The 26,568-nt window shown below is 47.8% G+C and overlaps 3 protein-coding genes across 5 annotated transcripts in view; 2 read left to right on the forward strand and 1 right to left on the reverse strand.

Moving 5' to 3' along the window:
* The window catches only part of LOC113453015 (adrenodoxin-like), a 216,979-nt gene that overhangs the window by 94,582 nt on the left and 95,829 nt on the right, over window positions 1–26,568 (forward strand). The gene's annotated exons all lie outside the window — the stretch shown is intronic.
* LOC113437893 (voltage-gated potassium channel KCNC1-like) lies at window positions 13,954–20,324 on the reverse strand. 3 transcript variants are annotated; one of them, XM_026703095.2, is made up of 3 exons: window positions 20,172–20,324; window positions 17,804–18,302; window positions 13,954–16,760 (listed from the first exon to the last, which is right to left on the reverse strand). In XM_026703095.2, exons 2-3 carry the CDS (start codon window positions 18,287–18,289, stop codon window positions 15,951–15,953), a joined length of 1,296 nt encoding a protein of 431 aa, XP_026558880.1. In that variant the 5' UTR covers window positions 18,290–18,302; window positions 20,172–20,324; the 3' UTR covers window positions 13,954–15,950. The 3 variants fall into 3 exon arrangements, with proteins under 3 accessions (XP_026558880.1, XP_026558879.1, XP_087797020.1); XM_026703094.2 differs by lacking the exon at window positions 20,172–20,324 and adding an exon at window positions 20,019–20,152; XM_087940894.1 differs by lacking the exon at window positions 20,172–20,324 and adding an exon at window positions 19,565–19,808.
* Window positions 21,462–26,022, forward strand: LOC113437892 (voltage-gated potassium channel KCNC1-like). The gene is made up of 2 exons (XM_026703092.2): window positions 21,462–22,376; window positions 23,155–26,022. Exons 1-2 carry the CDS (start codon window positions 21,873–21,875, stop codon window positions 23,968–23,970), a joined length of 1,320 nt encoding a protein of 439 aa, XP_026558877.1. The 5' UTR covers window positions 21,462–21,872; the 3' UTR covers window positions 23,971–26,022.

Here is a 26,568-nt window from a genome sequence, read left to right on the forward strand (position 1 = left end):
GCTTATTCAGTAAAGTTTATATTCTTGGTAAAATAATGTCCCAGAAGGTTCTTTTTCTAAATTCACCAACTGGACAGTTGACAGGGATGAGGGGTTCTTGGGCAGCCTCCAATGCTCTGTGCCTCACAAAGTGCGGGCCCAGGAAAAAGATTTTTAGATGTGCATTGGATGCTTCTTGGGCTCGCATTGGCTTGACAATGTCTAAAACCAGTTTAGATGTTTTCTTTCTGCTCTTCAGCTGGATCTCCGAAGACTCTCTTGAAACATATCAGCCTGTCCTGCAACGACAAAATCTTTCAGCAAGAACTTCAGACAGATTCCCCATTCATCAAGTGGCCTTAGACTTTCTCATCAGAAAAAAATTTGTGTTTGCACAATATGCTTGTTCAACCCAATTCCTGGATTCGTACAGTGTACTGAAGTGTAGTGTGCTGGGCTTGGCTACTTTGTGATTCACATGTTGAGTGCATCCACTTTGAAGAGGCATGAGATCATGGAAAGAATTGAGTCTTCCACCAAGTCTCGCGCTGGCCATGTTTGCATGACCAAATGCGTCGGAGTTCTGTTCCATCAACGCACTGCACCAGAATGTTGGGAATGTTCAATCGTTCCGAGCTCACATCTGCCAGCTCCTTCAGTATCTCAGGATGGAATCCGTCTGGTCCTGGAGATGTGAATTCATCTAAAGCAGATGTTCTGTTATCAATTCCGTGCCCACTTTGACTTGCATCCCTGTTTTGTCTTCCACACGGGTTCTTTTTATAGGTTGGACTATTTTTCCCTTTTGTGTAAAGACAAATGCAAAAAAAGGAATTAAGCAATTTTTGTTTCCCCCTGCTACCTCTCACCTTCTTGCATTTTCTCCCATTACTGGACTGATCATTTCCTTGACTTTCTTCTTCCTTCTTACATATTGAAAGAAATCTTTTGGGGGGGTTATTTTGGGCGTTTGTTGCAAGTCTTAGTTCATTATGAGCCTTAATCTTGCTGACTCCCTCTTTGCAGGTTTGAGCGACTTTGCTGGTATTTTGTTCTAGTTAAACACCCCTCTTTCCATTTTTTTCTACTTGTCATGTTTATCCCAGTTTATCAGAGAGTCTTTGTGCAACCATGCCGGTCTTATCTAAAGTGTCATTTTTCTTTCTCTGTGGTATTGTTTTTGTTTGTGCCTTCATTATCTCATTTTCAGAATATCCCAAGGATCATATACTGTTTTTCTCTCTAATATTTCTACACATAGAATCCTTCCTTTTCTCTCTCTCTTGATTTGTTGAAATCAGCTCTCTTAGAAGTCTAAAATACTAGTCTGACCTATTACCTATGCTTCCATTTTGGTGAACTATGATGTGGTCCCTCAAAGTTCCTACAATTTCCACTCCCTCAACCATTTTGGATCTATTGGTTAGAATTAAGTCCAGTATAGATGATAAAGTTTCATTCTTTTCCACATCAAGTACAAAGTTCAGAAGTGGCTTCTATGTGGAAATGAAAGTACTTATGTTCTTTTCTTTAATCAAGGTAATCAGTTTTGCCATTTCCGCCAATTCCATCAACCATTCTTCCATAGTAGAAATTGAATTCCATTTTTGCGCATACAATAGTCTTTTTGTAATAATTTGTATGTTCTTTTTCATCTTTTACACATATTAATTTTGACTTTAACAGTACTGTGTCATCATTATTATATAAACCAATGTCATATAAATATCTACATTTATACATCTTTATATACATTTATCTACTTTTATCTGTAATTTTCTTATTTATCTTTATTTCTATGGTTCAACCAATTATATCAATTATCCCAAATTTCATAATACTCTGACTCTTCTTTTTCTTTTAGTTTTAATGTTAATTTGTTTCAGCACAATCTAGAATTTTTTGAATTACTAATTCCTCAGAAGGCATATTATTTTGTTTCCAACATTATGCGTATATTATTCTTGAAGCTGTCAGAATATGTATTCAGATATATTTAATCTTCCTATAATTCCCTTTACTTATTCCCAACAGAAACAACTCTGGTTTAAATTCTATTCGCTCTTCCATTATCTCTTGTAGCCAACTCCATATTTTAATCCAATATTTTTGGGCTTTTGGGCATGACCATCACATATGATGGAAGGTACTTTGGTTCTATCTGCATTTCCAGCATGTTGGATTCATGTTAGGGTACATTTTAGCCAATCTCATTGGGGGCAAATGCCACCGATAAAACATCTTATACATATTTCCTTTATAGGCTGCTGATCTTGTTAATGTATAATTTTTATTCCACATTTTTCCCAATCTGATAAATCTATATTGTGCCCAAAAATTTTGCCCATGATATCATGCAGCCTTTTACTACCTCCTCTTCTAATGCAACTTTTAATAGGTAATGTATACATCTTCGTTATAAATTTCTTTTCTGGGCCCATTAAAATTTTATCTAATTGTTGCAGTTCAATGTAAATTCCATACTCTTCCACATCCTTTTTGTATCTATTTTGTAATTGTAAATACGGCCACCAATCTATGATTATACCTTGCTCTTTTAATTCCTGATTTGTTTTTAATTTTCCCTGTTTGTCTAATACTTCTCTATATCTGACCATTTTATTCACATCCAATGTGTTTGGAGATATCCCTGCACCGCCGCGATGTCACCCCTGTGCATACAATAGTCTTGCTGCTGTCAACATATGTAGTAACCAAATTCCAATTTCTCCAGTTCTTTTTCCATTAGACCCAAATCCATTTTTATCTCAATTTTCAAAACTTTCTGTATTAAAGTATGAATCATACTCCCAATTTTTTTTTGCTTTATCGCATGTCCCCTATAGATGATAAAAAGTCCCTTCTTTATTTTTACATTTTCACTATACATTTGACATGCCTTTATACATCTTAGATAATTGGTCTGGTGTTAAATACCAACGTACTTAACCATCGTTTCAATATTGGCTACAATATCGCATCTGCCTTCATGTCCTAGACCCTCAGATTCTCCCCATTTCTTCCCCATACTTTGAGTATTAGTGTTCAGGCATCTGAGCCCTTTATGGCTGACCCTGTGTTTGCTTCCTGCAGCTCCCGTTAAACACCTCAGTGCCCCTTCCTTCTCACTAGCTCCTTCCTCGTAGTCTGGTTTATTGTCTTGGGCTTCATGCTTTGGGTTTGGACCCCAAAATTGGTCTCCTTCCCCTTCCAGCTTTAGTTTAAAAACCTATGGATGACCAGCTGTTTTCCAAACATTCTCCCTGAGCCACAAGCCATTCCTGTAGGAATAAATTTTTTTAAAAAACAATAAAGTTTCAACATATAAAAAGCAAGAAAAAAAGTCAAGGAAACGATCGGTCAACTAATTGAAGAAGAGGGCAAGGAAATGGTGGGCAGCAGTGAAAGCAAAGCTGTTTAATTCTTCCTTTGCATCTGTCTTCATACAAGAAGAAAAAGCAACCCAACTACCAAAACCAGAAACACAAAAGACAGACTAGACGTTCAAATTTTAAAAAAGGCAAGAAAATGCTAAGAGAGTACCTGTCCACTCTGGATGAATTCAAATCATCAGAACCTAATGGATTACACCCCGGACTTCTGAAGTTTCTTAGAACTATTTAACTATTATCTTTCCTGGAGCACTGGGGAATTACCAGAGGACTGGAAAAGAGCTGACGTGCTTCCCATCTTCAAAAAAAAAGGAGGTGGGGACAGATCCAGGAAACTACAGATCAATCAACCTGACTAATACCTGGGAACATCCTGGAAAAGATAATCAAGCAACAGATCTGCAGGCACCTAGAAGCAAGCAAAGTTATAACCAAAAGCGAAAATTAACTTGTCAGAAACAGATCATGACAAACAAACTGTGTTTCATTCTTTGACAAAGTGACTAAATTATCAAAATGCTGTGGACATAATATATTTGGATTTCAGTAAGGCATTTGACAAAGTAGCCCACAAAGTACTTCTTGGTAAGATAGAGAAATGTTGGAAAGACAGCACTACCACCGGATGGATTTCTAAGTGGCTGATAAAGCACATTCAATGAATCGTCTTTAATGGAACTATACATGGAGGGAAGTACGAAGTGGAATATCCCAAGTTTTAGGTCCAAGCAATGGGGTATCCAAGCAGTGTGGTATTCCAAGATTTAGGCCCAGGACTCTTCAATATGTTCATAAATGACTCAGAAGAGAGAATAAAAGGTGAACTCATCAAATTTGCAGATGACACCAAGCTGGCAGGAATGGCCAATACCCCAGAAGAAAAGCTCAGAATCCAAAAAGATCTCGATAGACTTGAACAATGAGCCCTATCCAACAGTATGAAATTTAATGTGGGGAAAGGCCAGGTTTTACACTTAGGCAGGAAAACCCAAAGGTCCAAGCACAGATTAGGCGAGCCTGCCTTCAGTAACTGTGAGAGGGACCTTGGAATCCTAGCGGATGATCTCTTATACGAGAGCCAGAAAAGCTAATACAATCCTTGGTTGTATAAACAGAGGCATAGAATCAAAATCATACGAAGTATTAGTACCACTTTATAAAGCCTTAGTAAGACCACGCCTGGAATACTGCATCCAGTTTTGGTCACCACATTACAAAAAGATGTTAAGACTTTGGAAAAAGTTCAGAGAAGAGCAAGTGGGATGAATAAAGGCCTGGAGACTAAAACATATGAAGAATGGTTGTAGGAATGGTCCCTATCTAACAAAATGAAACTCAGCGTAAAGAAAAGTAAGATTTTATACTTAGGCAAGAAAAATGTGTAGGTTACACATTAGGTGAAACTTGGCTCAATAGCAGTAATTCCAAGAGGAATGCTGGCAGTCCTAGAGGAATTCCAAGAGGAATCCTGGGATTATCCTGGGATAATCACTTAAATATGAGCCAGCCATGTGCCGCAGCTGCCAAAAGAGCCAATACAATCTTAGGTTACATTAACAGAGAGATAGAATCAAATCATGTGAAGTGTTAATGCTACTATATAATGCCTTGGTAAGATCACACTTTGAATGATGCATCCAGTTGTGGTTGTCACTGTATAAAAGAGATGTTGAGACTCTGGAAAGAGTGCAGAGAAGAGGAACAAAGGGATGGGTGAACTGAAGGGTGAGACATGAACGGTTGCAGGAATTGGGTATGCTTAATTAAAAGGAGGATTTGGGGTGACATGACAAAGGGGTTCCAATGTGTGAGGGACTGCAACAGGAGGGGAGGGCAAGCTATTCTCCAAAGCATCTGAAGGCAGAAAAGAAACCATGGATGGAAACTAATGAAGGACAGAAGCAAGTTCAAGCGAAGAAGAAATGTTCTGACAGAGCCATCAACCAATGGAACAGCTCGCCACCAGAAGTTGTGGGGCTTTTATAAAAGAAGAGGTTGCGGGGTCACTTATCTGGAATAGTGCCAGACGGGGGAGGTGGGAGGGGATGATTCAGCGTGAGCAGTGGGCACACGCATGCATGCAGTTCCATTTGCACACGCAATGGATATGCTCACCCACTGCTTGCACGAATGGAGCGCCTATCCCCATGCTTGCCCACCGCTTGCACAAGTGGGCGTGCCACTCTCGCCTGCCACTTCCGCAGCCTGGTAGGGCCTGTCAAATTTTTCGGCTTTCAATTTCCAAATGTTAGGGGTGCTCAAAAGTGGTGACATGCTCTGGGGACTGTAAAGATATTTTGGTTACTGCAATATAATTTAGATGAACTTGGTAAGTAGCTACAAAACTACCATAACTTTTCAGACCGGCAATTCCCCAGCAAACAATTCAGACCAGCAATTCCACAGGACCATCAAAGAAGAACATTATTCTGTGTGCAGTGAGCTGGGTGGAAGATACCTTTATTGTTTCACTCCAGAGAAAGGCTCAGAAACAGAAAAACCTGCTCAACTGGTTGCAGATAATCTGGTGTATGCCATGAAGAAGAAAGGCGTTGAAGGCCACTGGAGGAGGTTCTACAAGTGTTAATACTGGCTGTGAAGGTGGTGCCCTGCACTGGGCAGAGGTCAAGCCGGAGCATCCACTACGCTGGTGCCGATTGGTTGGTCTGAAGGTGTAGATGAGCCACCTTGGACGTGCAAAGTGACTGCAGCGGAAATAAGGAAGTTCGCTGATGAACCAATGCAAGGACCACAGTGGCCCTGTCATGCCCAGTCAATAGAGGGATGTGTGAAACAGGTCACAGAGGCAGCAAGCAGAGTGGAGACACAAGAGAAATGGGAGGATTATTATGTCAGAGGCCAAGAAGCAAGTTGGCGGCTGATGGCGAAGAACGAATCAAAACAAGGCTTGATGAAACTCCCTTCAACATTTTTGTAACTCAGATAATTTCTTTTCTGATGTTATTTATGATTGCAAGGATTGTTTTTTGCTTAGCTGGGTAAGATTCATACAGGGAAAAAAACTTTATTTTTTATAGCACAAGGTGTAATTTTGAGAATATAAAAGTTAGTATTTTGGGGGGTATATGATCAGACATGGATTTACCAAGCTAAATATTGTGCAATTGCAAAAATAACAGCAGAATTGAATTCTTGGTGTAAAAACATTTTTAGAACCCCTCACTGAAAAAAAAATGGCAAAAATTAATTTTCACCCCATGAAATGAGACACCCTAGTGGCCCAGTTTCGAAGAGCTCAAGGCCTGGTAGTGGGCTGCAGCCTGGGGGTTGGAGACCCCTCATATAGGGTCTCCTGCTTGGGCAGGAGGTTGGACTAGATGACCTCCAAAGGTCCCTTCCAACTCTGCTTTTCTGTTATTAGTTAATGTATGCATGATCCAGAAATCCAAAGTTCTCCCAAGGCACCATCTCTTGGGCCAGTGGGTTCCTTCTAAAAGCTTCCATTCCCTCACTGGGTGTTGACACGCTGGAAGTACAGCTGAAAACGCCGTCTGTGCTCCTACCTATTTGGCTTTCTTGCCTAGCCATTGATATATTTGGGGGGGTCTTTTAGTTTTATCTTTCTTCCCCAAGTGAAAGAAAAAGGGATAATAACCAGTGGGCTTGATTATTTGAATAAGCCTTTCTGTTACATATTTGCACCTGGGAGTCAACCCTTGATGTAGGTTGTCCGGTCTACAAATGGCTGGTTCTGTTCCTCTGAGAAGTGAGTCACCAATTAGTCCCTTTTTTCTCTTTGTGACAGTCTGAGACACTTCGTATTATGGAGCCCTTGATGAAGACCCGACTGCAGCTACCTGCGTCTTTTCTTCCAGGGGGTAGGATATGAAATTGCTCAGCTCCAGTGGTGGGGACAGTCTTCTTGGGTTGGGTTGGGTTTTGGTCCTCTGAGTGACATGCCGCCATTTTTCCTTGTAGTTGTTTCTTCCTCTCTGCATTTAGTTCGAATAGACTTGCCTTTCCGAGGTATTCCTCATTTTCCTGGATGAGACGCAGAGTGGGTAGATGGGCTTCCACTCTCTCCTCTAGCAAGCAGATGTTTGCGCTTGGAGCAGGTGTCATTTGAGTCTTCCCCAGGCAGGAGTACAAGCATAGCATGCACCTTGCAGGTCACTAGGGCGCTAGCCTCTTTCCCCATGACTTTGTTACTCTTTAGGATTTGTGCAAATAGATACTCTCATGTAGACTTCCTGCTTTAGATTTTTAGTTGTGAGAATCCTCTGGTGTTATGCAGATGCTTTCAATGACTAAGTCCCAAGGCTGCTGCCTTGATCTGCTATACAATGTCACAATTGCCTGGGTTTTCATAACTTGGTAAACCCTATAATGTGATCTAAAAGACATAATAAGTTTGTTCTCAGGATATTAAGGCCACACACCGTGAAGGGGAGCACTGTGTGTACATGCTGCACTGGTTTGCAACACCGTGTGTCAGAAAGCGCATGCACAAGGCTCCAAAATTCTTACAAGGATTCAACCACAGTAGGCAAATATCTTGCTGCTGGTATCATGCCTCTCCTAAAATCCGTTGAATCGTTCTCATTCGTAGAAGGTTTCTTTGGAAATAAAGACGTGGAGCCTCTAGCTGTGTTGGTCTTTTTATTCTAGAAAAACAAATAGTGTTTGCAAGTTTATTTAACAAAGTTTATCCAAAATGTTCCCATATTGAGTGGTTGTTGATTCCTTTTTCCCTGCAAAATCAGCATCGTTGAATACTTAGAACTTCAAATGGAGACTTTGGTTCGTATGCCAGAGAACATTTCTGTTTCCAGCATGGAAAAAGGAATCCGTGAGTTGTTAGGGAGATTCCTTCAAACACCCTCCCAGAGGATGGACCTGGCCCAAGAGGGCAGACGGCGAGTTGGACGGTCCTCCCAGCACAGGGTAGCAGTGCTGAATCCTAGCTGTCCTGACCATGAGGAACCCCCGGAACTCACTTTGTGGCCCTCGGGACCAGCCCCCCAATCCAGCTCACCGATGGGAGATGGGAAAGATAAGAGGGGCCTGCTCCTGGCGGCTGGAGTATTGCACCCCGGGACCCTGCCCAAGCCACTTCCCAAGCCCACCGCCCTCCACGGCTGCAGAGGGAAGTGGGGAGAGCTCCCCTTCTCCCCTTCCACGCTTCCTCAGGCTTCTCTCTCCTGCATCACGGAGCTGATAAGAAAGCAAAGGCAGGCGTGGTTCTGTGGGTGCTCAAAGTGAATTGGGGAGTGTACCAACCCACAGGAATTGAAGGAACTTCAGAGCAATCAGGAGGGGCCTCTTCAGGCTCCTTTTTCTTTTTCTTTTTAATGAAACCTTGCAGTTCCTAATAGCTGCCCCAAGTGCACTTTTGCAAAGAGGCCTTTCTATGTGGCAGCCATTTAGGGTGCACCTTAAATAGCTCTCGCCACAAACCCAGAGTTTTGCTTCTTTGTGAGCACTCAACAGAGCATTGCAATGTTGCAGCTGCTTCTCTTTGGGCAACACCTTCATTTCCACGCTGCCTTTCCACGGCGACTAACGCTCTCGTCGGTGGTGGGAGGGCTTCTGACTTGTCATTGAGATGGCCCGTAGTCTTAGTGTGCCCCCTGCGGGATCTTTTGCAGAGGTTCGAGGCAAAGGCCTCCTCTCCGTCGGACTGGAAGGGAACGTGGAGATTTTTTAAAAGGTGGCACAGGTAGTCCTGCAAATGTTCACCTAGGGACTGTTTGGAGCTACAAAATGACCTGCGAGCCTTTTCCACCACCGTTGCAACCTCCCACAATCACGTGGCCCAAATCCAGATGCTCGGCAACTGACTCGTATTAATGACGGATGCAGTGTCCAGGGGTAATTCGTTCCCCTTTTGTGACCTTCCGACCAGCAAAAGTCAACGGGGAAGCCAGATTCACGAAACAACCATGTTACTAACTTAACAACAAGCGATTCACATAGCAACTGTGGCAAGGAAAGTCATAAAACGGGGCAAAACTCACTGAACCCCTGCCTCAGCAACAGAAAATTTGGGCTCAATTGGGGTTAAAAATGGAGGACTCGATAATTAGGGAGGAGCTGCGTCCCTGTTCTTGCAATATCTGAGCCCCACCCCACCCGCAGGAAAGATTGCTTGCTTGCTTCTGCCCTGGGGGGCGGAAGGGACTAACCGCCTGTGCCACGGCCACCTGCTCCCACAACACCCTGGAGCTGCTGTGTCGCCGAGGCCTTGGCAAGGCTTCCCCAGCCGGCGTGCAGCTGAATGCTCGTCCTTGATTCCTGGGTGTAATACAGAAGTATCGTTGGTGGGTCTCTTCTGAATTCTCGGTCTGATCCTCAGGTATGAGAGATTTCCTCGTGGTTTTCCATTCAAGTGAAGCGCTTCAAGCTAGAAATGGAGAGCTGAAATTTAGAGCTGAAAGCGTCCTTGGAAAAAGAAACCACCCAGTCCAATCCCAAATGAACACAGAATAGCAGAGTTTGAAGGGACGCCGGAGGGACACCACCCAGCCGCTGAGAGTTGCCATAGTCTCACATGCAACTGGCCCTTTTGAGGGCAGCCGTAGTCCTGATTTGGCCCTCAGTGAAATTGACAGCCCTGCTTTGGAGGAGTTTTCTTCGAGATCCTGGAGGGTTTGGATGTTTCCTGCCACTTCCGAGTACCTAGATGGGGTGCTTCGGGTCCTTCCTCTCCGAGGTCACATCGGGAGCACAGAAGCGCTTCCGGGTGGAAAGGATTAGCAGGGACATCACCGGTGCTTGGAGGACACCCAGTTGGAGGCTCCTTTTATGTGCCCATTAAGCTGCCCGCCAAAGTGGTACCACCTACCTACTCGCGCTCACCCGCTTTCCAACTGAGACGAGGGATGGGAGGTCCCCGCGTCCCGCAGCAATAACTGGGTCTCGGATGGGGCCTGCCAATTGCTATCCCAGCATCCTGACCACAGGAGCCTCCTCTTTAAGGACAGGCGCAGGTGTTTCAATTGGCCCTAAGGAAGAGTCAACAGAATTTAAGCCGGGTGGGGAGAGGCTTCACTTAGGAAGGACAGCAACGCCAAAGGGATGACACTTTGACCCCTACCTTGGGCTCAGCCTGGTCATCTCCTGCGCTGACTCTTAGGTTTGTACACGTCGGATTAGGTATTCTTTCTCTTGCTCTTTTTGGGGTGTGTGTGTGGAAAATGGGGGTATTACTTTCAATATTAGTGAAGAGTTTTTTACATAATGTTCAGCTAATAATGTTACATTGTCCTAAAACATTTGTTGTAATTTTATCTCAATATTCATAAGATGGAATTTATATGTAGTAACACTGATTAGGTTTGTGTCTAAGAATAATAGTATCTTTACACATGCTAAGTTTTTTTGTGTGTGTGTTCTCTCGGAACATGTGACATATGATGCCGAGATCTGACAATTGATGGACTCCCCCCGTGAGTGTCCCCTGTCATTCAGCATTAGGGACTGAAACCCAGCCCTTGAGAGGCCGCTTCTAAAACGAATTCTCCTCCACGAAATGGGGAGAACTATATGGAGGAAACAAGAGGCCCGTTGCATAATTCCTAGCCGGGAGGTGCTGAGGGCCAAGGCTGCATTGTACAGCTTCTCCTTGGGCTCCAGGACCTCAGCCAGATCGGACCCTCCCTCCCGGAGTGACTCTGGGGCTCCCTTCCCAAAGTGAACCTCATTCCTAGGCGTGGAGTTACAATCGGGGGGGGGGAGCGGGATCCGTGGCCTTCTTGGTTTCGTTAATTAAATAGCTTTGGCGAGAACTACCCCAAATGAAAAGAATCGGTCCTTATTTAAGGCACTGATTTCCGGAAGAATTTCAGTGGCACAATCTGTGGGGCTGGGGAGGCGGGGGGGGGGGTCACTCGGGAGCTGCAGAAAAGAGCTTTCCAACCCCTGCAGGGAAGGGGTGAGGCTGGGAGGGCATCCCACCCAGGAGTGGCTGGCAAGGACTCTTACAGCGGGTGGGGGCTATGCAAGGCAGGATCCCGCCACAAGGAAACACAGGGACAAGCTCTGTGCTTCTGTGCCCCACCCCCTGTGAATCCAGTGACCAGCAGGGGCTCCGGACAGCTGTGTGGCCCCTGCTGGGAAGCCTGAGTGTTGTTTTAGCTGCTTCGGTTTGGGCAGAAAGAAGAAACCCCGGGAAGAAGGGTTGGCCGTTTCCGTTTGTTTTGTTTCCATTTCTTTCTTGCACAACGTTTAAGGCTCGCGACTTCCAGGAACAGGAATCCTGGCAACTCCCAAGACAAAAGGAAGGACAGAATATGCTGTTCAGAAGATGTTATGCAATCTCTTTCTCGCTCTCGCTCTCGCTCTCTCTCTCTCTCTCTCTCTCTCTGTCACACACACACACACACACACACACACACATTGCTGCAGCCATAGTGTGAAGTCTGGATGGGTCGAATTGGAGGGATGGGATCAAGGGACGATCCCTGTGGATCCCAGTTGTGTAGGTTAGCTGTTGAGTTGTTGGCTCAGTTCAATAGGGCTTTTATGCAACAAAGACACCCACAGCCACATACCCCAAAAGGACCCCACAGCCGAAGAGAGAAATAGAACCGGCGTCTGGCCAAACTTCACGCTCCCTGTCTGACCTCCCCTCCCCCAGATGAACAAAAGAAGCTCTTTTACAACCCTGAACCGGTTCCAGGGCTTCGTCCCCCTCCGGAATGTTCCCTTACATTGCAGATGTCCGTCCGTCCCCCTTTAACAGGCCAGTTTGGGGGGGGGGGGAGAGGGGGCTGTCCATTAGTCACAAACTTCTGCTAAATGTCATTCCAGTAACTTGGTGCAAATCAGGCAAGTTGCACCAATTGACACAACATTGTGATGCAAACAACAAAATAACGCACGTGGCATACTTTGCAGCGTTTGCACAATGGCATCACGATCCAAACGATGCAACTCTCAGAGTAATTTGCCATTTGGTAAAGAAAGATTGTGCTCCAACTCAGAGTCACGATCGCAGCGCATTGCAGCCCTCAAGCCAAGGGATGAGCAGCCCATGGGGGGGCTGCCTGAAGAGGCTCCGGCCGAGGCACGGCTGCAGCCGGTGCTCTGCTGTGAGTCCAGGAAGACCCCGCAAAAAGTGCACGTGCACACACGCCCCTTGGATGGGGACCTGGAACTTCATTCAAGATCGAGGTGGGCCTATGCCCTGACCTGGTGAGCCAAACAGCCATGGCCCCTCCCTCCAGATAGGACTGAGTAAAAGGGGCTCCTCCCCACCCAGCCTCCAGCCCAGCAGCCTCCCTGGCCCCTTGATATCGAACGATGTAATTGGGTGTCATCCGCGTAGGGATGATCCTGAACTCCAAGACAGCAGGTGACCTCACTTGCGGGTTTCATTCTGAGATGACCTCTGCCAGCTCCTTTAAAACTCTAGGGTGTAATCCATCAGGTCCCGGTGGTTTGTGTTCATCGAGATCAGATAGGTGCTCTCTTACTATTTTTTTTTTGTTTTGCTTATTTTAAATTTTGTTTCTAGTTTGTCTTTTACAGTTATGTTATTAGTAGGTTAGGCTATGGTTTCTTTTTGCATGAGGACCGATGCATAGAATGAGTTAAGCAACTCTGCTTTCTCTGTGTTGCCTGTCACTTCCTTGCTGTCTTCTCTCTTTAATGGACCAACTGGCTTTTTTCTTGTTATTTATATGTTGAATGAAACTTTTTTTAAAAAAATATTTGACTTTCATTGCAAATCTTTGTTCCTTCTGAGCCTTTGCTTTCCTGACTTCATCTTTGCAGATTCAGGTTACCTGCTGATATTCTGTCTTAGTTGTGTATCCCTCTGTCCACTTTTTTGTACTTCTTTTTGTCTTTCAGTTTATCAGAGATCTTTGTGCAACCATACAGGCTTCTTCTTGGATTTCTTGTTTTTCTCTCTCAATCATCTTGTATTGGACTGGGGATCATATTTTTATGAACATATGTGTTCGTAAGTGTTTTCCACACTTCTTGAGTTGTTTTCCCCATCAGAATTTTTATCCATGGAATTTTTCTTAGGTTCTGAGTTTGTGAAAACCAGTTCTTTTAAAGTTTAAGACACTAGTTGGAAGATATTCTATTGCTTGCGTTTGCATTATATTGAATTTCAATATGATGTGGTCATTCTTGCCCAAAGTTCTGGCAATTTCAAGAGGCAATTTCTCTCTATCCCTTCTTCTCTATTGGCAAGAATTAGATCCAGCAGAGCTAGTTCCGTCCTCTGCCTTTTGGATGACAAAGTTGTTGGCTGAGTTGGTTAGGAATCTGTTCAATCTCCCACTTGCTACCGCCCAGTTGATATCAGGGTAGTTAAAGTCTCCCATTACTACTGTGGTATGTTTCCTACCTACATTTGCTAACTGATTAGCAAAGAGTTTGAGGGAGCAAACACAACTGGCACCCAAAGAGATGCAGATATAGGCCATGCCTTGAATTAAAGATGGTGGGGAGAAATGGATCGGACATGTGGCCCTTGTGGGGGGGGGGGAGTCTCCCATCTCTCTGGGCAGAGAAATTGGGTCAGTAGAACTGTGAAGAAGGCTGTGAAGAAGGCTGTGAAGAAAGGACAGTTATGGACTTAAATAGATCAGTAGAACATGGTAGGTTTCTGTTTGCATGCTTTTTTTAATTAGAGAGCTATGTTACAAAATCTAAAAACTAAAATTGATTACATAGAAAATGTGGAATAAGAAAATAGGAATTGATCAATATATTTATGCATCTTTTAGTACATCTTAAGGACAGTAAATGATCAGCAGACTAGCCAAGGTTACAGAACAATTATTCCAACTTCATTACAAATATTCTTAAAAGACTAGTTTCATTGGACATTGTTATTAATATGTTCTACATAGTTTGCAGGCTATCTAAAATATTTCCATTGTTAAAATATAATTCTATTTATATTATAATATACTGCATGTTTGTCCGCATTTGTCGGGGTGTAAAAAAGTCAAGATAGCAGCCACAGCCACGTCATTACGGCCCTGTCCTTTTTATGTCCCAAGATGATCTCCAGACTGTGGACATCATCTTGACTTTTTTTTGCCTTCCTGCAGACACCCTGATGTACTGTCCACTGTCACTGCAGGAGCAGTTCTTGGTGGCCTAATGAAATTCTCTGCCAACGCTTTCCCAAGAGATTCACGGAGATTTCCAGAGTTCTAAAAAGATTTTCAAAAATGTTATAAGTGATAAGATTTTCTTGAAAGAAGATACAACTGCTTCAAAGGTTACTGTAAAAAAAGGGTCAAGGATTTCCCTGTCCAGTTGTCCAACTCCAGTGGACGGTGCTCATCTCCATTTCTTAGCTGAGGGAGCCAGTGTTGTCTGAAGGCACCTCTGTGGTCATGTGGTCAGCCTGATTGTAGACCGAGGCACATGGCACCTTCCCGTCAAAGTGCTACTCGCATTTGCCTGTTTTTTGCTAGGTGGGCAGGAGAAAGTTTATTGGTGGTCTTTTAATATGCCAAAAACAAGCAAAGAAAAATCAAGTTGTATGAGAGGTGTACGAAGAGCCTGGTAAACCTACTGATGCACGAGGAGGAATCCAAAGTAGCCAATAATGCAATATTTAAAACTCGCAAACATACAATACATGCCCTATTGCAGGGGTGGGATTCTACCGGTTCTGTCCACCTCTGTAAAACTGGTAGCTCTGAAGAGCAGCAGACATAGAACCTGTTCTATATTTGCTGATGTTTTTGCCTACCCGCCCACCCAAGCTCTTACCTGATCTTTATTTCCTGATTTTTCAACTTCAGCTGCTGAACGAGACACAGCTGCAGTTAAAAAAGCGGGAAAAGAGGGCTGTTTCAAAGGCAGCTTCTCTGCACGCAGCGTGCTGATGATGATTTACAAGCGCGCGGCTCGCAGCGTGCAGGGAAGCACATCATAAATCACCGAACCTCATCAATCCCGAACCGGTAGTTAACCCTGTCGTATCCCACCCCTGCCCTATTGCCTGGATAGAGTCGTGGTGGTGCAGTGGTTACAATGCAGTATTGCAGGCTAATTCTGCTGTCTGCCAGCAGTTCGGCAGTTCAATTCTCACCAGCTGAAGGTTGACTGAGCTTTCCATCCTTCCAAGGTTGGTATAATGATGAGGACCCAGATTTTTTTTGGGGGGGGGGGGCAAGAGGCAGACTTTGTAAACCACTTAGAGGGCTATGAAGTGCTATGAAGCGGTATATAAGCCTAAGTGCTATTGCTACATTCCTCTGAAAGTTCTGATCCGACCCAGGCTAGCCTTCCCAACCAGTGTCTGCCTTTCTCTTATCCTCAGCCAATAAGGATACTTGCTGGAAAGGAAGGCGCCATGCTCAAACCTTTTTGACAGACTCCAAATTAATAAGCTTGTGCCCCTATGGGGAAAGAGGCTGCTATTTGCCAGCTTTACAAAATTACTTTGAAACATTTTGAAAATAAGACTTTGATAGGGATGATCATGCCCGCTGTGGAGAAGAAGGAGAATGGCTTTATGGGAGCCTTGACCTTTCCTATGGGAAGACACACGGTGCAGGGGGGAATGAGTAGGAGCAGTCCGGAGGTACAAACACCTTTTTACACACACACAAACCCTGGAAGCATCCTGTCCATCCATCATGATGGCAAGGGAACCGTTTGTCTCTTCCTCTTCTCTTTGACCATGACCGCATCATAATAGCCTTGGAATTTGATACAGAAGAAGGGAATCGGGATGATAATGGTCAGGACACCGCAGAGTGCTGCGCAGGCGCCAAACATCCTACCAACCAGAGAGATGGGTACAATGTCCCCATAACCTACAGTAGTCAAGGTGACCAGCGCCCACCAGAAAGCTGAGCCAATGTCCACAAAGTGCGTATCTGCGTTATCTTCGATTACGTCCACGAAATAACAGAGAGAACCGAAGAAAAGGATTTCGAAGAGTAAAAGGAGGAGGAGGGTGATGATCTCCCTGAGGAGGGCCCGGGAGGTGTAGGAGAGCACCCTCAGCATCAGCGGGGTCTCCACCAGCTTGAGAACCTTCAAGAGCTTGAAGAAGTACGAGGCACGCAAAAAGTCCAGCCAGAATAACAAACGCCGATGGCTTGCGGGATGCCCATGCAAGGAAAACTCGATGTAAACGGGGAAGAGGCAGAGAAAGTCGGCCACGTTCAGTGGGCTTTGGAGGAATTCCTTCTTCTTTGGGCAGGAAAGGAGTCGCAAAAGAAATTCAAGCATGAACCAGAGGACGCAGAAAAGTTCCAAGCGAAGGAGGAAAAGCGGCTTGACATAAAAGAAACCGTGAGTTTCGGTGCGAAGGACTGAAGTAGGATTGGTCTGGTTTTCCAGGATGTAAACCGGGAGAAAATGGGTGTCTTCGAAAGCTTTGGCAATGAAGAGGCAGCAAATCCCTATATTGAAGAGCAGACACACAGCAGCCAAGACCTGGAGGGGGGGCGGAGGGGGAAGAGGGGAAGACAGGAGGACGGACAAGTTGCTTTATCAATCCAATATATACGCCGCTCATCTTACCTTCCCGCCACCCTGATATTCCTGAATATCAGGACGGCTGTGCAAATATCCTGTGCCTAAATGCCAGCTATGCCAGCGACTTAAGTTAAAGGGGCTCAGCTTTTAGCAGACCAATCCCCTCTCTGAATCCAGGGCATAGGAGCGAACTGCCTGAAACTAGAACCCCAGGGGATGTGACCCCCTCATTCTCTTAAAATGCGTTCATAATTCAACCTTGAGAAAAAGTCCTTGCCAGAAACCTCCCCCCCAAACTCACCGGGGGGGGGGGCTCCTGTCATACCTGGAAACTGGCTGGCCAAAGGTCTGAATAGCCCCTCTCTAACATCTCGTTCCCCCCTCCCCCCGCCCTCCTTCTATTCATTCCCATCCATAATCTCAGGAAGGGCCTCCTCCCAGGCACTCCCTGGAGAATTCCTCCTTCCCCTAGAAAAATTCAGAATAAAAAAAAATGTCTGCCCAATTTCTCTGCACATGAACTTGGGGAAGAATTTTTTTTTTTAAACCCATCTTTGGCCAGCTTTGTCTGAAAAAGATGAGGCACTGGAGGAGCCCGGAGGGAGGCTATGTCAACATTGCATCCTTAACAGGTTGATTTTCACCCCATCAAATCGCCATGCCTACTATTTTGCTAGTATTATAATGGGCAGCAAGATTGGCACTCGACGTGCCCTGATCTTCAACCCTGAGCCTCTCCTGCAGGTCTTCGAGGCCAGAGGAGCAATGACACCAAATGGCTGCCCCCCCCAGCTGCCCTTGGAGTGGACTCTCCCTGCAGGGGGACCAAGGACTCAGCACGGTTCTGAAAGGGAGACCGGCTGCTTCATGCTAAGAAAACGGGTGGGTGCCTTTGGCTTAGCCTCGGCCCCGTGGCCCCGTAAGCCCCGGGAGGCCGAGAAAACCACTCAGGCCAGACTGCAAGGAGCACATGCTGCCCCCTCCCCAAACCGCCAGCTGACCTTTGCGCTTAAACTGGAGAAGGGCTTCTCAAACATGGCCCAGATTCTGGTCCGCCATCGGCCCCTCCAGGCGCCCTGGTTCCTTCCCGCCTGGTCCAGGAGCCCAGCGACCTCTTGCTCTTCCTCCCGGATGCCATACTCTTCCTTTTGCCTCTCAGCGATGGTCAATTTCTGCCAGCAGCAGGGTGCCAGGGGGGCGTTGCTGAGCCCCCAGAAGGCCAGCTCCTCATCCAGAGCTGACTTGCAGGTCAGGTCAGGGCAGTGGAGCTGTTTGGTTCTGTAGTAGTTGAGCACGTCCTCAAAGAGGCAGGAACTTCTGTCAAAGAAGAACTCCTGGGTGTCCGGGTCATAGTCAAAGGTGGCGGCTGCCTGGGGCTCCGTCAGGCGACATAGCTTGGTGCCAGGGAAAGCCTGGAGGGTGCTGGCATAGGTCTCGTACCGGAGCCCCCCAATGTTCAAGAAGATCTTTTCCTCCAGTGGTTTCATCTCTTGCAACTAGCTGCCAAGAACAGGAAAAGGTCTGTCATCATCATCGCCTACAACGGTGATGGCGAACCTATGGCACGCGTGGCACAGGTGGCATGCAAAGCCATTTGTGCCAGCACGCAAGCCGTAGGCAAACTTACCTCACTGCACATGCGTGCACCTCCCAGCTGATTTTTCAGCCTGTTTGAGGCCTTTTTCAGCCTCCCAGAGGCTTGAGGAAATCCTCTGCAGCCTGGAAAATAGGCCTGTTTCATCACTTCCTGTATTTCTGGAAATGCCGGAAGTGACGAAACAGGCTCATTTTACGGGCTGCAGAGGCTTTCCTCAAGCCTCTGGGAGGCTGAAAAAGGCCTCAAATGGGCTGAAAATCAGCTGGGGGGAGCAGTGCAGGTAAGGGGGCGGGGGGAAGATTGCGCGCGCATGTGCGGGGGGCTTGGGTGGGCACGCATTGCCTTCTGGGTGCTGGCATGTGAGTGCGCACGCGTGCAAGCACACAATTTTTGGCATAGGAGCCCCCAAAGTTTAGCCGCCACTGATCTACAATATTCATCTGGGTAATAGCCGAGGCTCCATTATCCAGTGATTTGGTATTATTGTCATTATTGTTACCAACCCTTCAGGAGAAAAGCGATGGGAGGCTTCCGAAGACTAAACAGGCTGGCCTTGTCCGGCTCGTCGGTCGCCTCCCTTTCGCCTCGCTAGGCTGAGAAGAAAGGGACAAGGGTCCTTCCTACCCTGGCCCCAAATGGGCCGACAGGGGAGCAGGGAGTTGGCGGGGCTCCTTCTGCAGCCTTTTCCTCCCTACCGCTCTGCTTCTTTTCGGACGGAGGGAGATCAAGCCAAACAACATGGAAGACAAGTCACAACGCCACACATCCAGCAACTGTATTAACTCAACAGGCAGTTGCTTCAGTAAGCAGCAGGTTTTAGATTGGTGGCTTAGCATATTACCGCGTGTTGCTTCTCCCTCCCAGCCTTTCCTAGTTAAGGTGGGGCTTGTGCAGTTCACCACGACAGGGTGTGGTGTCCCCAAACCTTTAGAAGGAAGAGGTTGTCCACGAGACCAAGGGACTGAAACAGACCACACACACACACACACACCTCCTTTGCCCTTCATCCTTCATCAGCACCCTTCTGTCCAGTTGTTTCTTGACCACTAAAACCAGCGGCCCAGAAGCAGGCAGTAGAATATCAAAAGAAGTATTAAAAGTTTAACTCATTCCTTTTAGCACCTTAGATGAAGAAAATGTTAACTCATCTGATTCTTTCCAGTACCTGACAACTGTCCTTTGGGTGGCCCTTTCCAGCTGTGGAGCCCAAAGTAATGAGCACAGAACGTAATTTCCTCAGAAAGATCCAGCCGAACATGAAACCTGGATGCCCCTTTAATTCTCTGCCCAGGAAACGAGAATGATTTGGAAAATGAGGACTTTTTAAAAAAAAAAAAATTAACCCAATGCATGACATTTCTTGAAATTTTAAGCAAATATTTCCATACCCAGCTGAGGGATTTATTGAAAATTATAAAAGTCAGAAAAATGAACATACGACCATGAGGAAAAACAAGAACAAGCATTCACTTCTGAAGCGGACAAATCCCACACTGGAGAGTGAAAAGTTCCTGGTTGTAATGAATTGCTAAGTTAATTGTCCGCCAGTTTCTGCCCAAACAGAAACGGCAGGAACAACTCCAGCCTGACCCCGTCCCACCCAAGTGAAAGCACCGGACCTGGGACCTTCTTGGACAAAGGCTGCTGAGCCCCTGGAATCGGTTTCAGGTCCCTCTTCACCGACATCCAAAGATTCCCCTTTTCAGCTGCCGCTTCCTTCTCCGGCTCTGCAAGGGCCCCACCAACCTTCTCATTCGCTTTTATAGTTTTACCTTCAATCTGGCGTAGAGCAGTTTTGCAGAGGACTTGGGGGAAAGTAGCCTGCAAACGGAGGGAGAAGAAGAAGGGAGGAAAAACAGGATGTGCTTGGGCTCAACTCCAACTCACGGAGGCCAAAACACAAAAGCAGCCTATAAACAGAGGCACCAGAGGGACGGAGGGGACGGGGGACGGGGGGGGGGAGGGCACGGGGGCGGGGGGGGGATTGCATAAGACCTCCTCATGAACAGCTCTGTCCCTTCCGTTGCTTTGGCAATAGCAGAGGGATGTTCTTCTGTGTTTAATCTTTTTGTAATTTTAATTTAAAACACACACAAACACACACACACACACACAGATGAAGAAGAACCAACTCTATTTTCTTTCCAAAGCAAATGTGTAGTTAAATGATTAATGATATAGCCTGACTCCATAATTAGAAGCATCTTTAGAAAACGGCAATGAAAACTCGTCCGCAGCTATTCCAATAGGCCGTTATCACCCCGGCTCTTTGACAGCGGCCAAGAAGGGGAGAGAATACGAAGCCTCTGCTTCCTGGCGCCCCGTGGACCCCATTTCTCTGCCCAGAGAGAGGGGAGACCGAAGGCCCATTTCTCCCCACAGTCTCTCATTCAAGGCCCAGCCTGTCTGCCTCTCTGTGGATGCTGGTTGTCTTTGCTTGCCCCCAAAGCAGCTCCAGCCAGCCCGTTTGGCCTCCCTGAATGACCAGCACAGAGTCCACCCATCCTGCCCAAGACAGGGGCAGCCCCCAACCTCCTCACCCCCATCGCTTCCAGGTGTTGATGGCAGGGAAATGGACGGGGAGGCTGATCAGAGGCGGGCGAGGGAAGCCCCGGGGAGAAGAAGGGGCTCAGGTCCCGGGGTCCCCCAAGCCCACAGGATTGCCAGAGAGGTGGGTGCCTTTGGCTCCCCCCAAGAAAAGGCAGCCTCTTCCAGCCGCCCAGAAGAGCGTCGTCTCCTTGATTGACTTCTGCACATTATTTCTCTGAGGCTTTCCATGATGGGAAGGGACCAAGCCGCTCCCACCTGGGCCTTTGACCTAACAGCCCCCTTGTCAGAACAGCTGGGGGGGTCCCGCTGGATAGGCGTGTGTGTTTCTCCGTGAGGGAGGGGGATTTCCATCTCCCCAATTTGTCCGGGGAACAGAAGTTGCCTTGGCAAGTTCTGGGCGCTTCATCCCTGGAGGCTTTCAAGAAGAGCCTGCACTGCCGTCTGTCAGGGATGGGGTGGGGGGTTGGACTAGATGACCTACAAGGACCCCCTCGGAAGGACCGGGGGGCTCCGGGCCAGGAAGGGCGGCGGGGCGGCTCTTCCCTCCTTGCGCAACGGGGCGGGAAGGGGGCGACTCGCTCCGGATTGGCCGCCTCGCTCCGCCGCTCGGCTGGGAGACTCCGCGCTGTCCGGCCGCCCGAGCCTTCTCTCGCCGCCGCCGCCGCTGCTGCTCTCGCCCTGGCCGCGCGGGCTCCGTCGGGTGGAGGGGAAGCGGGGACGGCCGCAAAGCGCCCGGCCGGGGAGCTCAGTGAGGCCGCCTCCTCCTCCTCCTCCTCCGTGGCGCCCTGCGAGGTGGGCCGGCCGAGCAGCATCCCAGCGGCGCCCTCGGGCAGCAGGGAATCGCCCTCCGGACGGAGCTCAGCTGGGCCCTCGGCATCCCGCCGCTTCTCCTCCCCGGCAGGTCGTGCAGCCCCGCGCCGGCCATGGAGGCTCCCTCGGGCCGAGTCACCCTGAACGTGGGCGGGCTCCGCTACCGCACCTGCCGCGGCACCCTGGCAGCCTTCCCGGGCACCAAGCTGAGCGGGCTGGCCGAGCCCGGGGCGGCGGACCGCTTCGACTTCGACGCCCGCGCCGGCGAGTTCTTCTTCGACCGGAGCGGCCGCCTCTTCGAGCAGGTGCTGCACCTGTGCCGCAGCGGCCACCTGCACGGGCCCGCCGCCTGCCGCGCCGCTCTGCGCGCCGAGCTGGCCTTCTGGGGGCTGACGGAGGCGCGGCTGCCCGCCTGCTGCTGGAGCAAGCTCTGCCCCGGCGACCACGACGAGGCCGAGGAGGAGGAGGAGGAGGAAGGCGGCGGCCCCGGGCGGCGAGAGGACCGGCGCGGACTGCTGGAGCGGGGCCCGCGCGGGACGACGGACGGGCGGTGGGCGCGGGCGGCGCGGGCGGCCTGGGCTTTCCTGGAGGAGCCGCGCTCGTCGCCCTGGGCCACGGTGAGCCGTCGGGGGGGGGGGCGGGCTCGTGGGGTCGGGTCGCCCCCAGCAAAAGAGCATCGAATCGAATCCAATAGAAACAGAATAGAATAGAATAGAAACAGAATAGAAACAGGAATAGAATAGAATAGAATAGAATAGAATAGAATAGAATAGAATAGAATAGAATAGAATAGAATAGAATAGGAACGGAATAGAATAGAATAAGGAATAGAATAGAATAGGAACAGAATAGAAACAATAGAATAGAATAGAATAGAATAGAATAGAATAGAATAGAATAGAATAGAATAGAATAGGAACGGAATAGAATTGAATAGAATAGAATAAGGAATAGGAACAGAATAGGAACAGAATAGAAATAGAATAGAATAGAATAGAATAGAATAGAATAGAATAGAATAGAATAAGGAATAGAATAGAATAGGAACAGAACAGGATAGAATTCAATTCTGTATTGGCCAAGTGTGGTTGGACACACAAGGAATTTCTCTTCGGTGCAGATGTTCTCAGTGTACATCAAAGAAAAGAGACATTTATCAAGAACCATCAGGTGCAACACTTAATGATAGTCTTGGATACAATAAGCAATCAAATCATACTAGGAGGGGGAAGACTAGTCAGGAAACACTTAAACACAAACAGAGGTGGGGTTGTAAGTTTCAGGGGCGGGGGGCGTCCTTGGCCGGGGTCTATGGCTCTGTGGCTGCTCTGGGTGTTTGCAGTGAGTGATGCTCCTGGCAACTGACCTGCGCTTGCCCTCTCCCTTCCCCCGCAGGGCTTTGCAGTCCTATCCCTGCTGTTCAACGTTGCCCTCATCGCCATCCTGTGTGCCAAAGGAGGCCAACGCGAAGACTTCCTTGGACAGGGCAACTTGACCCACCCCCACCGCCCCTCGCTGGCGTCGTTGTGTCCCCAGAGAGCTTCTCTTCTCCACCTGGAGCTCTTCTTCATTCTCTGCTTCATGTGTGAATTTGCCACCCGACTCGTGTCCTGCCCAGACAAGAAGAGATTCTTTCGAAAGGCCCTGAACGTGGTGGATTTCCTGGCGCTTTTCCCGGTTTGCCTGGACCTCTTTTTCAGCCGGCATGGACCCCGGCTGGAAACGCTGCCGTGTTGGCTGAACTTGTTCCGCGTGGTGTACGTCCTCAAACTTCTGAAGGTCTTCCAGCTGTTGGAGACCCCGCGGATGCTGAGGGTCTTCCCCTACATGCTCAGGTCCATCTTGAAGGACATCGCCATCCTGTTGTGGGTTTTCCTCTTCGAAATCCTTTTCTTCGGCTCTCTCATGTTGTTTGCCGACTTGATAGAGGATCACCCCGACAGGGTGCTGCACGACATCCTCTCGTCCTTCTGGTTGGCGGTGATCACCTTGACCACCATCGGCTATGGTGACATATATCCCTTCCAGCCAGCTGGCAAAGTGATCGGGGCCTGTGCCGTGCTCTGTGGCCTGCTGACCATCATTGTCCCCATTCCCATCTTCTTCATAAAATTCAAGCATCATTACACTTCCGCTGTGATCAAGGAGAAGAGGAAGAGGGAGGAGGCGGCCACGGCAGCCACGACAATCCTCAGAAGTCTAACGCAGTGATGGGGCTTTTATCGGGGAAGGAAGCCCCTGCGGAACTCCCTGGCCCATGAAGCGGGATCTTCCCGCTTTTGCTGACCTTCACCTCTGCCGGGTCCCCCTGCAGCTCTGGCCTGTTTCGGGTGGGAGGCGAGGGGAGAGCCATCCCGCAAAGCAGCCTGTAAAAGTTGAGCCTGAAACGCAGACACAAACCAGGGGCCTTAGGACGAATCGCTGGCAAAACCCTTTACTGTCACCCGGCCTGGGTTTCCTTCCCGTGTCCTTTATTCCCTTTATTCCTGTTTTGCAGTGCCAGAAGTCCCCTTGGGTAGCTCGGAGCCGCCCCATGATCCAGAGAACCAAAACAAGCCCCTCCCCGCCAAGCCAGGAATTTCCGAAGCTCCCCTGCCCATTCCTGGTCTGATGACTGACATAGCTAGTAATGACACCCTTCGGGCTGCCCAAAATTGATTTCCCCCCTCCCAAAGCAAGCCCTGGCTCAGGGACTTGCTCTCTCCCTCTCTTGGCCCTCCTGATGGGAGGGGGGCCGTGGGGAGAACCCCCCCCAGCTGCCCTTCTCTCTCCTCCTCCCCCCACAGAAGGGCTCCTCTGGGTCAGGCTAGGACGGGGTTGGCCTCCCCTCCAGAATGTGCATAGCTGGCCGAGGGAGGCTGCCTTTCCCAGCCAGAGGGCTCGTGCCAAGTCTTCTTGGCACCAGACATGCCATCTGGCCCTTTGGGGCAAGAATCGTGTTTCACACTCGGCCGCTTTAGGTCTAGTGGTTCTGGCTCTCACCTTTTCTCTCCCCCCGCAACACCACTTAACTGCATTACGTTCAATAAAAGGGAGGTTGGTTTTCAAAGTGCGTTTCCTTGTCTTGGGTGGAGGAGAGGAGAGGAAGCGTGGTATAAAACCACCCTGTTCTCGTCCACCTAAGATGCTCTTCTTCAAGACCCTAATCCACATAAACTATGGTCCATCAAAGGCATCCTGCAGCTGGCCAGCCCACCTTTGCAGCCTTGGCACCTCACAGGCTCCTCCGCCACCCTCGACTTGCTCCCTTAGTGGCCCTTCACTGTATTCATAGGCCAGGCCCCCCCACCAAGCAGGGGGCTCGCTCGGGAGGCTAATCTGCACAGGCACCCCAACTAAGGCCAACCAAGCTTAGGGGGCTGGCTGGATCCATCTCTATTTCAACCAGCCTGGTTTCACACAGAGCATAAAAACGTGACACCTGCCCCAAGTAGCTGTGCTAAGCTTGGGATAGGCAGCAGGAAGTAAGTTTGGGGACATCTCGAAATGGGAGGTTTTTAATGATCGTGTAAACTTTGTGAACGTCTTGAGCTCCTCCTCGGCAACTTCAGGCCACCATCTGCAGCTGAGCTTCAGTGGGGTTTCATACCTGTAAGTCAGGTGTGTCCATTCAAAGCTCAGCCTAACCTGGGATCCCAGAAGTGCCATTTTAGGGCTCCAGAGCAGATGGTCTGGATGATGTCTCTCCGGTCTAACACTGAGCAAGTAGCCCTGGCTTTCCTCGTCACATCAGACTGAAGGACAAATCTGTGCAGAGTGCCTCCCTCTGTTTTTCCTGCTCTGCTTCTCTTTAGCTTGCGTTGTTTATTCATATTGGATGGAGAAATGTCAACTTTGTCTTCTTCCATTTATTGTCCTGTGGAATTTTTTCTCAGCAGTTTCCAAATTGCTTTTTTTTTTTTTTTTTTGCTGAAAATTTAAGTTATGTAACCTTCTAAAACTTCACTACTTTTAATGTTTTAGTTAGCTTTTCCAATTATTCTTTAGAAGATAGTAGCACATTTGTGCATCAATGAAAATATTTCAGCGCTGTAACCATATGACAATATTTGTTGCAAAGCGTTTCCTGAAATTCGAATTCATTTTAGCCATATGGAAATTCAGCTTTGTTTAAAGAAAGTTTTTGCGTTATACATCTACGATGCTAACTTTTAAACAGCTCAATTTGAGCTGTTATTTTTTAATTAAAATATCTGATTGTTACATAAAATATAAATTCCATATACGTTTAATTAAAAAAATAGAATATATTTAAGTGAATAACATGTTTTTGTTTTAAAATCTCAAACTGGTAATAACAGAATTCAGGAATTGGGAAAAATGCAGAACCAAAATCCCTGAAAGCTACAAAGGAGATAAACCTTCACCATCCAGCTTCTGGGTTCCTCCCTCTTTGCTGGCGTTTTAGAGAACCGCCCCTTCCTCCCAGCAGAGGGAGCCCTTCAATCACTTTAAAGGTGATCGGGGGCCAGCGCTAAAATGTGTGAAGGAGGGTTGCAGGAACTGGGTTTGGCTAATCTAGTGAAAAGCAGGACCAGGGGTGACACGATAGCTTGCCATCGGAAATTGTGGGAGCGCCATCACTTGAGACTTTCAAGAAGAGATTGGACTCCCATTTGACAGAAACGGTGTAGGGTCTCCCGCTTGGGCGGGGGGGGTTGGACTAGATGACCTACAAGGTCCCTTCCAACTCTTGATTATCTGCTATCTGTACTCTGATAACCATCTTTCAATATCTAAGGGGTTGCCATAAGGAAGGGAGTGAGGGGGTTGTCAGCCTATTTTCCAAAGCATCAGAAGGCAGGACAA

The sequence above is a fragment of the Pseudonaja textilis genome, chromosome 12 (assembly GCF_049901715.1).
Source record: "Pseudonaja textilis isolate UNSWEBS1 chromosome 12, rPseTex1.2, whole genome shotgun sequence".
Classification (NCBI taxonomy): Eukaryota; Metazoa; Chordata; class Lepidosauria; order Squamata; family Elapidae; genus Pseudonaja; species Pseudonaja textilis.

Excerpts from the sequence above, each read along its gene's own strand:
- LOC113437893 (XM_026703095.2), bottom strand. The coding sequence starts at position 18,289 with ATGAAACCACTGGAGGAAAAGATCTTCTTGAACATTGGGGGGCTCCGG. Across the intron at positions 16,761-17,803 it reads TCTCCAGTTTAAGCGCAAAG|GTCTTGGCTGCTGTGTGTCT; the intron begins GTCAGCTGGCGG and ends CCCCCCCTCCAG.
- LOC113437892 (XM_026703092.2), top strand. The coding sequence starts at position 21,873 with ATGGAGGCTCCCTCGGGCCGAGTCACCCTGAACGTGGGCGGGCTCCGC. Across the intron at positions 22,377-23,154 it reads GCTCGTCGCCCTGGGCCACG|GGCTTTGCAGTCCTATCCCT; the intron begins GTGAGCCGTCGG and ends CTTCCCCCGCAG.